General features: G+C 40.6%; 1 protein-coding gene across 8 annotated transcripts in view; it reads left to right on the forward strand.

Moving 5' to 3' along the window:
- The first annotated feature begins 366 nt into the window (after positions 1-366).
- The window catches only part of RNF212B (ring finger protein 212B), a 167,754-nt gene continuing 155,069 nt past the window's right edge, over positions 367-13,051 (forward strand). For 4 of the 8 annotated variants that reach the window (XR_012692510.1, XR_012692512.1, XR_012692514.1 and 1 more), the window contains exons 1-2: positions 465-523; positions 6,287-6,388. Coding sequence is in view for 2 of the 8 variants with exons in the window: in XM_075211185.1 (XP_075067286.1) it covers positions 6,289-6,388 (100 nt within the window). In the remaining 6 variants the exon portion in view is untranslated. Of the gene's footprint in view, positions 524-6,286; positions 6,389-13,051 lie in introns of all 8 variants that reach the window. The other 4 variants (XR_012692513.1, XM_075211184.1, XM_075211185.1 and 1 more) reach the window with 3 other exon arrangements.

The following is a 13,051-nucleotide window of genomic DNA, read 5'->3' on the forward strand; positions in this document are numbered from 1 at the left end:
CGCAGCAGCTTCGTTTCTTCAGCGCTGTCCTATACAGCAGCCGCGGCGCTGTCTAAGAAGCGTCCGCGGCGGTGCTGTATACACAGCACCGCCGCGGACGCTTCTTTGACAGCGCCGCAGCTGCTGTATAGGACAGTGCAGCTATAGCGGCCACTTAGTTAGCGCAGGGGGGGTTCTGGAGACTCAGAAACCCCCCCTGCGTGCGCCACTGCTTATTTAAAGTGAGTGTGAAAAGCCCTATTTTATAGCTTAATGTTCATTGTTTCCAGGAGCTCAGCATGTATCTGGAAATGTTCTGTGTGACTGGTCATACCTCACAGTACGTCTGCATCAGTCTCCTGTTTGACTGGTCATCTCTCTCTCAGAACGTCTGTAACTACCTCTTGTGTGACCGGCCGTGTCTTCCGCGCCCCGCCTTCTGTGTTCATCCAATCAGCGGCTTAGTATGCAAGGCGACAGGTGGCGCGTGTGAGCTGCAGAGGACACGTGACAGGAGCAGGAGGTGAGGAGGCGGCGGAATGAGGTGCGGTGTGCGGGCTGCTGTGATGGAGATGGGGGCTGTGCAGTACTGAGGCGTATATGTTTCAGATGAGAGTACCGACAAAAGAATACTACTGGCTAGGCTATAATATACCTATTGGCATAGTCTACAGTCAAAAATATATGATATACCTATAACTAAATACCTATAACTATAGTGTACAGTCATAAATATATTAATACATGATCTGCCACACAGCATCTGCAGGAAGTGCCCCCACTCTCAATCTTCCCCCATCCTAATCTCCCCCACCTTTATAAGGAGTCTTGTGCTCAGATGTTCTTGGATTTCTATGGGTGCCCTTAGCAACTGGGAGAATCAGTTTATCACAATGACGTTTGCATTTGGTTAGGTTATTGCATATTGTTATATTACATTTATCCATCCCGTATAGTTGAGCTAAATTGGGTATTATTAAGTTTTAAAAATTATGGGGAAGAGGGGTTGCTGAATAAATGATCTGGTTAATTAGGAATTAGTCTTCAACCATAAGGGGATCTGTGGGCACAGGGCACCGAATTTACATTCCTCCAACAGCGATCAAAGAAAGAAGGGAATATTTTATTTAAATTGCATTAAGTATCTATAAATACATTTCAAATGAGAGATTTTGTGAATTGTTTGTACCAAAAAGTAAGATAGGTTTTGAATTTAAGTTGAAATGTAGCTAATGTGGAGCAATGGTGAGAATAATATACGTATTAAAGTGGGATAACGTTTATCAAAGATTTTATATAGCAATGTAATAATCTTATGACGGATTTGGGATATAATCAATGAGTTATCTTTGGGAGGGCTAGTTCCATTTATACCCATGTTTTTTTTAGGGAATCTGACCTATATATATATATATATATATATATATATATATATATATATATATATATATGTTTTGTACTACGATAACTGCAATGTGACTAAGGTTTAAGCTATGCTATTCTTGGAGAGGTTTTTCACAAGTAAAGTTGTTCAAAATATTTTGGGCTATGTGGAAAATGTAGTTGGGGATGGGATAATGGATTGTTGTGAATATATAAAGAAATTGAGGCAGAAATTCATCCTCAATAAACTGAGGCATCCTAACATGGAAACTGCATATGGGACCCATTTAATAAATTTCTTTCTTTTTAATAAGGGGTATATATTATATACTTGTCTGAACCTAGCTACCCTCATCAACTTGATACTCCAATGGCACTTTCTCTTCCATCTTCAAATATGTGCTTATCTCCTATTCTTGAAAAAACCTCTTGTCTTTCCATCTACTACTTAATTTCTCTCCTCCCATTGGCTTCTAAAGTACTTAAATGTGTACAACTGCCTGGCCAACTTTCTCTCCATTCAATCCCTGCTTGACTACCTACAATACTGCGTACACCCTCTAAATTCACCAACACTGCCCTCACTAACGTGACCAATGATAAAACTCCCAGACTCCCAAGCACGCTGTTTTGGTATCGTGCTTGACTCCACCCTCAGCTTTACCCACATCCTCGTCTCCTCATTGACAACCACTTCTCACTAACACCTTCAAGACTTCTCTTGGGCTGTGTTCCACTTACGGAATGCCCCACACTGTCTGACTAGATACTCCCCCTTCAATCTTTTAAGTGCTCTCTCAAAGCCTACCTCTTCACCTATCCCACCACACCTGATGCTATTCCCTCTGAGCCCTCTAGGTTTTCTACCAGCTGCAGTCCCATCTCTATCCTGAGACCCACTAGCTCCTATTGTCTCAGCATTGCCCATGATAATAATGAGCTAAATGGAAATGGTTGTATTCATGTGTAGCTGCTGAGGCTACCTATCTTTCAGGAGCTCTAACATACTGCTACCATCCAGCTCGGACTGTATTCTGTCTTATACTTTGAAAGCATAACTAGTTTTCGGGTGACAACATGTTCTCAATACACCTCTATCTGAGGTTCATGAAAATAGCAGTGGTGCTGTTGCCTACTCTCCTGGCATTTCTGGTGTACACTACTAATCCAGGATCATCTACATCATTTGATTTGCTTGTGCTCCCTCTTTATTGTATATAGCAGCAATCTATTGGTACTTGCCTAAATGATGCTCTAACTACTCATCAACATTTGTTTATATAGCAAATTCCATATCTCTTTACAATTGGGAACAAACACAGTAATAAAACAATACTGGGTAATACATATAGACAGAGAGTTAAGTATGTCCTACAGTCAATTACATGCGGAGGGTAGGTATACCTAATAAGATAACTAGTAAGTTTAAAGTATGGAGTAAGTGCACCAGTGTTTCTAGTTTTGTGGGGTACTGTAGAAACAATATATTGTGTGGAATGAGCTTGAAATGAAATAAAAGGGTTGAAAGGGTGCATTTTTAGAGGCGTTCCTTTCAGTGCTGAAGGACACAGTGATTTCACCTTACAAAAGTCCTTGAGTTTTGCAAAAGCTCAGAGCTGGCCCTCTTTAGGTCTCATCCTATAATTTTATTGGACCTAATTTAACTCCTCCAGTTTTCACTTTGGTGGAAAAACACATTTCCATGTGTTCTATGAGAAATGTAAGAAAAAGCTTCACGCAAAAGATAAATACAGTTAATGATCCCCACACTCATTATTCATTTAAGACATAAATGTGGTTAAGCAGAGCATTATGTCAGTAGAAAAATGGAAACATTTATTTTATGTAAAGCATTGGTCCCAAAGTGGTAGGAGATTATACTTTATAATGTGACATTTACACAGTTTGCCACTAGAGATATTTTCACCTATCTGCACTTCTAGACACAACTGTGGTTTGCCAAAGTGTCTCCCAAGTGCAGAGGGTAAGCAAACAACTAGATGTGCACTATGCCTGCCTTCAGTGGCGGATCCAGGGGAAAGGGGGCGATCAGCAGGGGCTTGCTGCCGGCGGCTGCACACTATGTGCAGGCCTGTTCGGCAGAGACAGAGCAGGGAGAGTGTGCTGCCCAGCTGCTCTGATTGTGTTTAAAACACAATCAGAGCGGCCGGGCAGCACACTCTCCCTGCCTGTCTCTGCCGAACGGACCTGCACATATTGTGCAGCCGTAGGCAGCCTTAGGTGTCAAAAAGGGTGCTGGGCCTAAATCGCCCTGGGTAGAACTATTTTCTAGATCTGCCCCTGCATGCCTTCCTGGTGCAAAATCAAGGCATTTTGTGGTTTATACTAAGTGTGCTTTGTAAACAACTTCCAATTTGTTTGTAGACTGAGGGATTTTAAATAGCAGAAAGGGTTTAAATTAATTTAGACCAACACTGTCCTTGGGAATTACTACAAAGTAATTTTGTTTTACTTTATTTAAAGAGATTATTTTGTACAGATATTAACAAATAAAATACATTGCAAACTTTCAGATCTCAAAGGTCCATAATTATACAAAACATCATCATCAGCTATTTATATATCTCCACTAATCCCGCAACGCTGTACAGAGAATTCGCATCAGTCCCTGCCCCATTGGAGCTTTCAGTCTAAATTCCATACAATACACACACAGAGAGACCAAGGGAGAGTAGGGTCAATTTAATAGCAGACAATTAACCTACTGGTATGTTTTTGGAGTGTGGGAGGAAACCCACCCAAACACAGGGATTCAATCTCCACACATATAAGGCCATAGTCAGGAATCAAACTCATAACCCCAGTACGTCATATACTGAGCCTATAAAAGGAATTCTAATTACAGTCATGGCCAAAAGTTTTGAGAATAACACAAGTATTGGTTTTCACAAAGTTTGCTGCTTCAGTGTTTTTAGACTTTTTTGTCAGATGTTGCTATGGTATACTGAAATAAAATTACAAGCATTTCATAAATGTCAAAGGCTTTTATTAACAATTACATTAAGTTTATACAAAAAGTCAATATTTGCAGTGTTGACCCTTCTTTTTGAAGACCTGCAATTCGCCCTGGCATGCTGTCAATCAACTTCTGGCCACATACTGACTGATGGCCGCCGATTCTTGCCTAATCAATGTTTGGAGTTTATCAGAATTTGTGGGTTTTTGTTTGTCCACCCGCTTCTTGAGGATTGACCATAAGTTCTGAATGGGATTAAGGTCTGGGGAGTTTCCTTTCCAAGGACCCAAAATTTTGATGTTTTGATCCCCGAGCCACTTAGTTATCACTTTTGCCTTATGGCAAGATGCTCCATCATGCTGGAAAAGGCATTGTTCATCACCAAACTGTTCTTTGATAGTTGGGAGAAGTTGCTCTTTTGTGAATGTTTTGGTACTATTCTTTATGCATGGCTGTGTTCTTAGGAAAAATTGTGAGAGAGCCCACTCCCTTGACTGAGAAGCAACCCCACATATGAATGGTCTGTTGGCATGACACAGGACTGATGGTAGCACTCACCTTTCCTTCTCCGGACAAGCGTTTTTCCAGATGCCCCAAACAATCTGAAAGGGGATTCATCAGAGAAAAACACTTTACCCAGTCCTCAGCAAGCCAATCCCTGTACCTTTTGCAGAATATCAGTCTGTCCCCGATGTTTTTCCTGGAGAGAAGTGGCTTCTTTGCTGGCCTTCTTGACACCAGGCCATCCTCCAAAAGTCTTTGCCTCACTGTGCATGCAGAGGCACTCACACCTGCCTGCTGCCATTCCTGAGCAAGCTCTGCACTGGTGGTTCCTCGATCCCGCAGCAGAATCAACTTTAGAAGATGGTCCTGGCGCTTGCTGGACGTTCTTGGGCGCCCGGAAGCCTTCTTCACAACTATTGAACCCATTCTCTTTGAAGTTCTTGATGATCCGATAAATGGTTGATGTAGGTGAAATTTTACTAACAGCAATATCATTGCTTGTGAAGCACCTCTTGTGCAATGCAATTATGATTGCACGTGTTTCTTTGCAGGTAACCATGGTTAACAGGATAGAGGTAAACATGGATGAACAAAGCTTTCATTCGTTAAATATTTAGCAAATAGTACCTCCAGAGAAATAAATCTCATATCGTAGTGAGAAAAAGATTAATGAAATCAGATAAAATCCACAAGCCCATTCCATCTTTATAAATTATATGCAGTGGTGGATATATTTACACACAGTGGCCCTTATTTAGAGTGGAACACAAACTTAAGCGTAACTTGTGATTGAAAAATTTGCACACAAATGAGTGTGAAGGCCATATTTTGATTTGAAAATGTATCCAGGTTTTAATGATTAGAAGATGTCTTTGCTTCACAAAAGACACACCCTCAAATAAATATGTCCAACTTAACATAAGCCTCTTGTTTTATAAGTTCAGAACGAAAACGACATTGCAATGAAGCAGTGTTTGAATTTGAATAACTTTGTTAATACAGCAGGAATAATTTCCCAACATGCGTACAACAAAAAATAAAAAATTGCATCTTTGCTACTACAGCACGCTTGGCAAATCCTATCTCTGGGTGAGTGACTACTACTATTACAAGTGGTTCATCACCATATTCCACTACTTACACCTAACCACCCGCAAATAAAACTTCTTCTTTAGCTGCATCTGACACTGTCCCTGTCTGAATCTTTATGCAGTTGCACGAACATGCCCTTACTGTACATTGCCTATGTTACAAATCTCCTTCCCTCCCCCATGACTGTTCTCCAGACGTAAGGAGTCGTAAGTGCATATAAGTTGCAGGTCTGACAAAGCAAAATGATATGATATGCAAATGGACTGACATCTCACTCTGAATCGGGCCTAGTAACTCTTTAACTATTTTTTGCAGTATCACCAATATATAAAAAAAAATTGTCTTTTTCAGGTATGGACTGGTTGCACTGTAATGTGTGTCATCTGCAACAGGGAAACACTTTTTACATCACTAGCTGTGGACACATTCTCTGCCAGGCGTGCATCACCCAAGGTTATTTCTTTATAAAATGTTTTGTATCCAGCAGTTAAATAATAGTACCTTTTTAAATGTTGTCATCATGTAATCTCTAAATGTTTACTATGTTACCAGTGTGAGACTTTGTTTTACAGTAAACAGTGTTTCCCAAACCCAGTCCTCAGGGAGCCCTAACAGTGCAGGTTTTCCATTGACAAGTGAAATAATTAGTACCACATGTGGATCTTTCAAAATGTGTCCATCAGTAATGACTATAGCTGTGCTCCAGCAAGGAGATATGGAAAACGTGCACTGTTAGGGGTTCCTGACGACTGGGTTTGGGAAACACTGGCAGTAAACATCTTTATGCTCACCTGGATTAGCAAACCTACAAATTACTGGAATCAGTTTCGTGAAAGAATCTAACTAGTTGATTTGCTGTTTATGTGTATTGCTGTGTTATTCCTTGGATCCTCCTGTTTGAACCCGACTCCAGACTTTGGTTGTAGACTTTATTTTAACCCACTACACTAATACAAAGTGTTATTTACCTTCCTATTCTCTATATATATTAAGGCAAAGTGACAGGCAGAGAAGACGGTTCTCATGGATGTTCCGCTCTTTTCTACCACTTACACTGCTGCCCCTGTTCCCCTCTGATGGTCACCAGCTGCTAACTATGTTTATGACTAAAAATCTATATTTTTTATCCAAAGGAGAGCCAAAGATGTTATACTCTTAGATTTACTTTGCTACTGTAGTAGTGACTGATAGTGAGTGCATTAAAGTCAGAAGAGGGTATGTAGTGTAGTAGAGTTGCTTCATCCTGCTGCCGATAAGTGTAGAGAAGCTAAAGGCTGGAGTGCAGGGGCCAGGAAGTAAAATTCTTACTGTGTTGTGTACACAGAACTACTACACATACCAATCAAATCACACTCAACTTCTAAATACACCTCTAGATTGGCCGATACATTAAAACATCTACACACACATCCATTGCTGTACAATTAAACCTTCTCACATTTATCTTGATACCCTGCTTCCCACATGCTTTGATCCCTAACTTGTGAGCAGGGTCCTCTTGTCTGTCTGTTAGAACCCAGTCTTGATTTATTACTGTTTGTTCCCAATTTTAAAGCGCTATGGAATATGTTGGCGCTATGTTAAATGTTAATGGTTCCTTCCTAATGCTCCAATATCAGCTTCGACTGCCGTCCCCATTCCTTGATCTCTGCCTCCACTGCCTGATTCATACCTACCGTCCCCTGTCCCCCACACACATGCAGCTGTTGCACAGTAACGCTAGTCTTGACATCCATTGCCTCCTTTTCAGGTTTTGATGAGAAATTGTGGTAATAAATGTTTGTCGCATTCACCAACGGTAAGTTCTAAATAATTCTTTTCCTGGTGCATCATTTATTGAGGATTTACATTTTACTTCTGGTGCAAGTGAGAGACTTTTATTACTGCAATTCTCTTTTCCTCATCTGCTTACAGATCAGCAGAAGTGACTTCCCTGCATTTAATGACAGACTGTGGTGATAGTGGTCACACACAGCGAAAGGGGCAATAGAGGATAGTAAGCATCTGTTGCTGCATACCAGCAACACAGCAATTTAGGATTATAGGGATTCTGTGATGAGCCTGCAAATGGGGACGTCTCTGCAATGAGCATGCAAATTTAAATTTGTAAATGTAGTACAATACATAGTGTTATATGTCTGCTCACCATTAAAGATTAAATTTATTGATTTAAATAAAGTTGTGTTCTTATGTCGTTGCTGGGTAAACTTATATGTACACTGCGGTCCTGAAGCTGAGTTGAATTGATGCTAGTTTGCATAATGAAAATACTGATAATTTGCACTGTGCACGCATCTGACACTTGTGGCTCCTTATGACGAAATACGGACAGGTGGGGAAAGGCAGTCTGAAGTAGGCCGAGTACAGTAAACGTGTGTTCATACAAATGTGGCTGAGACGCAGATACATCTGTCACGAACCATATCTCTTTCACCTGCTAGAGGGCAGGTGCAAATACACTTTTGTGAGATGTTGTCCGGAACCATTAGTTGCATCTGATTAACCTCCTTAGCTGATACTAATTCCTTCATTGTTTGTGGCTGTATACAGGATTGAGCAAATATTTGTTTGTTTGTGTGAAATTTTTGCTTTTTGTGGTCTGATTGGAGTTCGTTACAGGTATATAAATTTATTTGTGTCTTTATTACACTGAATAGCGAATGCATGTTTTTTTAGCAAAGCAAAATCAGCAATGAATGTCCGCTTAGGACATTACATTACAATTATGTTTGCTCTTTTTGCAATTGGAGTAAACCTGGCGCATATGCCGCTGATGTAGAGCTGGACGAATTTTGAGATGAGTACGACTCGACATATGAGCGTAAGTACACTATTTTTATTAACAACTTTTGTTTATCGTAATTATATTTAATTTGCGTCCAAATCAGCATCAGGCCATGTGTAGGGTTTTTGAAGCAAATGTTATGCACTGGGGCTTGAACTTTATGGTTATCAGAGATCCCATGAACTAAGTAAGGAGGACAGTTCTGCACTAAGCAGAGTAGAATACTGTTAGGCTTTGCCTTCCCCTTGATAAGTCCAACACATTCTAAGCCTGATTCATCTTCGAATGCAACTTGCAAGCAAGTTGCTTTTTTAAAACTAGCACAGATCTTGAGTGTGCATATGCCCAGGGCCATCTTTTCCATTGGGCACGATGGGCAGCTGCCCGGGGGCCCCACGGGCAAGGGGGTCCCATTGGCATGGCTTTTAATGAGAATAAATAATCCTGCAAAAGAAAAAAACCTGCAAAAAAAGCCTACAAGGGTCACTAAGCAAGTACATCTATCTATCTCTATATATCTATATCTGTATCTGTATACATCTATATATCTATATCTAGGGGCCCCGGTGCACTGCTTTGCCCGGGGGCCCATAATGTTGTTAAGATGGCCCTGCATATGCCCATATTCAAATCCAAGTGGATCTCAAGATATGTTTCCATTTGAATCTGGTTATAAGTTTGCTCTGCCTAAACAGTACTTGTCATTTGTTAACAGACAGAACAGACATCCATATGTGCAATATCAAGTCCAATCAGAATGCATGCAAAAAATTAAGTACATAAATTCTTAATGCGTACTGTACATACAATCCGTTTTTATAGTTTCTATTTATTTCATACACGTTATGTGCTATCTAGTGGCACACTTACTTGTGGTTTTTAAAATAATGATAATGTCATGACAGTCATCCCTATCAGTCGGCACTTACACCTGCCCAGAAGGTGATGCAAATGGTAAAGTTAAAAAACACGTACCTAAAAGATGCCCAGAGCATGAATCGTCCGCATCTGCATTGGCATACCCATACTGTGCATTGCCTACGTTCATCCACCCCTTCCCTCACTCTATTTTGCCTTTCAAGTCGTAGGAAGTAATGTCATTTGTATTCAGACATGAATTGTATGCAATTGCGGTCCTTGGCGTAAGGTCACTCAAGTTATGGTACGCAAAGGCACTTGCGTCCGAAGATAAATCAGAGCAGCCTGGTCTCTGCACCTACTATCTGAAGCCCTTTTCAGTCACTGCTCCCTACCTCTGGAATTCTCTCAGACTGAAAATTCGCCAGACAAGTTCCATCACTAGTTTCAAAACTCAGCTGCAGATTCACCCCTCAACAATGTCACAAATTAGACTTAATGCACTGATTGATCCCCTGTGTGTGATTGTTTCCAACAATACACTAAGTGGTATATTCAATTGTCGGCGGGATTGCCGAAAATCCCGCGCTCAAAAAATATTAACGTTAATACGGTAATATCTCGCTGGATTTCAGCTCGCAGCTCCCTGAGCTGCGAGCTGAAATCCAGCGATTAAATTACCGTATTAACGGTTTTTCCGCGCATGATTACCAAAATATCGGTAATGGTCCGCTGGATTTTCGGCAATCCCGCTGACAATTGAATACCCCCCTTAGAATTCACCAAACTCTGTCTGTGAGATCGTCCGAGGTGGAATGTTTGCCTTTGAATCATACCAAGATGAAGAGCATATTTTTTGTTATTTGGTGCTTATTGACTTCTTTATACATTTGCGTTTTGTGTAAAATTTGTCACACTGTACATGCACACAACTTTAAGCTGCACTTACGACCACTTGCACTTTGAAAAAAGGGTAAAGATCATTCATATGCAAGTTCAGTAAAGTGAGTTCCCTTTGAGATACATACTATTATGGGTTACATTTATCTTTACATACACCTTTTAGCTGGGTGGAAGTTGAGAGTTGATGATGATGATTTGCATTTCATGTATCTTAGAATACATGCAACTAAAAAAACTGCTAAAAAACGAAGTGTGCAGATGCAGCCTTTCTCAAACACAAAGGGCTGATTCACGTTCAAGCGCAGTAAAGAGCACAAAGCTTAAGTGTAGTTCTGACAATATTCAACTCGCTGCAGATCTCAAGATGCGTTTAGATTTGCATCTGAGCGTATAAGTATGCTCTACCTAAACTTACCTAGACAGGCAGAACTGACTGCAGTATATGCACAAGCATGTCAGCAAGACAGTCACATCACAGCTCCTGAAAAAAATGTATATTAGAAAATAAGTGCCACTCAGTATAATCACTGATAAAAAAAGAAAAAATGAAATGGGTCATACATTAAGTAGCTGTACCTGGACCATGGAGTACAAGCATTTATATGTACTTTTATATTGACCCCCCCCCCTACTTCCTCACCACAAAGTTTTAGAACACAAGGTTGTGGCTGGCAGAGATATCTGTTCTCAGAACCGATATTCCCCTATTCATATCATCATCATCATTAACATTTATTTATATAGCGCCAGCAGATTCCGTAGCACTTTACAATTGGGAACAAACAGTAATAAAACAATACTAGGTAATGCATACGTAGAGCTAAGAAGGCCCTGCTCGCAAGCTTACAATCTATGGGACAATGGTTTGATACACAAGGGTGAGTGCTACATCATATTGAATATTTGTCCAGCTTGAATGCAAAGCTTGCAAAGTATTTAGTGGGCTGTATGTTCAGTCACACAACTATGTTGGTCAGAGGGTTGTTGTCTTGTTAGTTGTGTAGAGGGTGGTAATAGGGTAACCTAGGGAGATTAATAGGGTGGTACAGGAATACTATAAGCTTGTCTGAAGAGGAGGGTTTTTAGAGAACACTTGAAGGTTTGAAAACTAGAGGAAATTCTCGTGGTGTGAGGGAGTGAATTCCATAAATTAAGTGCAGCCCAAAAAAAGTCCTGTAACCGAGAATGGGAGGAAGTGATGAGAGTAGAAGAGAGACGCAGATCTTGTGCAGAACGGAGTTGTGAGACAAGTGAGGAGTGTTGGTGCAATTTTGTCGATGACCTTGTATGTTAGTGAAAGAATTTTATATTGGATTCGTTGAAAAACAAGCAACCAATGTAGAGACTGACAGAGTAACTCAGCAGATGTAAAACGATTTGCAAGGAAAATCAATCTAGCCACCGCGTGCAAAATAGATTGTAGGGGATCGAGTCTGATTTTGGGAAGACCAGTAAGGAGGGAATTACAATAGTCGATGCGGGAGATGATGAGTGCATGAATTAAAGTTTTTGCAGTGTTTTGTGTGAGATATGTACGTATTCTGGAAATGGTTTTTAGATGTATGCAGCATGATGTAAATATAGAGTTGATGTGGGGAACAAATGATAGTTGCGAGTCAAGGATTACACCTAGGCAGCTAGCTTGTGGGGTGGGATTTATGGTCATGTTGTCAACAGAAATAGAAATGTCAGGCAGTAAGCTTCTATTGTTGGGTGGGAATATTATTAATTCTGTCTTTGAGTTGGCAAGAGGACATCCAAAATGAAATGACAGAAAGACAGTCAGTAACGTGTAACAACACAGATGGTGAGAGATCAGGAGAGGATAGATTTGTGTATCATCCATATAGAGATGATATTGAAATCCAGAGGAGCTTATTAGTTTTCCAAGAGAAGTGGTGTATATAGAGCATAGCAGAGGACCTAGGACTGAGCCTTGTGGTACTCCAACTGATAAAGGAAGCGGAATGGAAGTTGTTCCAGAGAAATTAACATTGAAAGCGATTAGATAGGTAGGATGAGAACCAGGTTAAGACAGTGTCTTGAAGACCTAGGGATTGTAGTAGCGTCTGTGTGAGGAGAGAGTGGTCAACAGTGTTGAATGCAGCAAAGAGGTCCAGGAGAATTAGAAGAGAGTAATCACCTTTATTTTTAGCTGTGATCAGATCATTGACAACCTTGGTTAGCGCAGTCTCTGTGGAGTGTTGAGAGCGAAAGCCTGATTGAAGAAGATCCTATAGGTTGTTTGCAGAAAGAAAGCTTGTGAGGCGAGTGTAGGCAATTCGCTCAAGAAGTTTGGAGGAGAATGGGAGCTTAGAGATGGGGCGGTGATTTGAGAGCTTGGGTCAGAATTTAGTTTTTTTTAGAATAGGAGTAATCACTGCGTGCTTGAATATCGGTGACCACTAACAGTTTCTCAGATTGCTGCTGTGAAGGCTTTAAACAGTGGTGCATGTGAGGATAGCTTGATGACAGATTAGTGTGCAGCTGGATTGAACTTTGTGCTTCCTGTGGTTAGAGTTTCATGTGCATGGTTTTATATTCCTCTTCCTTGACCCACTTCAGTATGT

Source organism: Mixophyes fleayi, chromosome 1 (assembly GCF_038048845.1).
Source record: "Mixophyes fleayi isolate aMixFle1 chromosome 1, aMixFle1.hap1, whole genome shotgun sequence".
NCBI classification, from domain to species: domain Eukaryota; kingdom Metazoa; phylum Chordata; class Amphibia; order Anura; family Limnodynastidae; genus Mixophyes; species Mixophyes fleayi.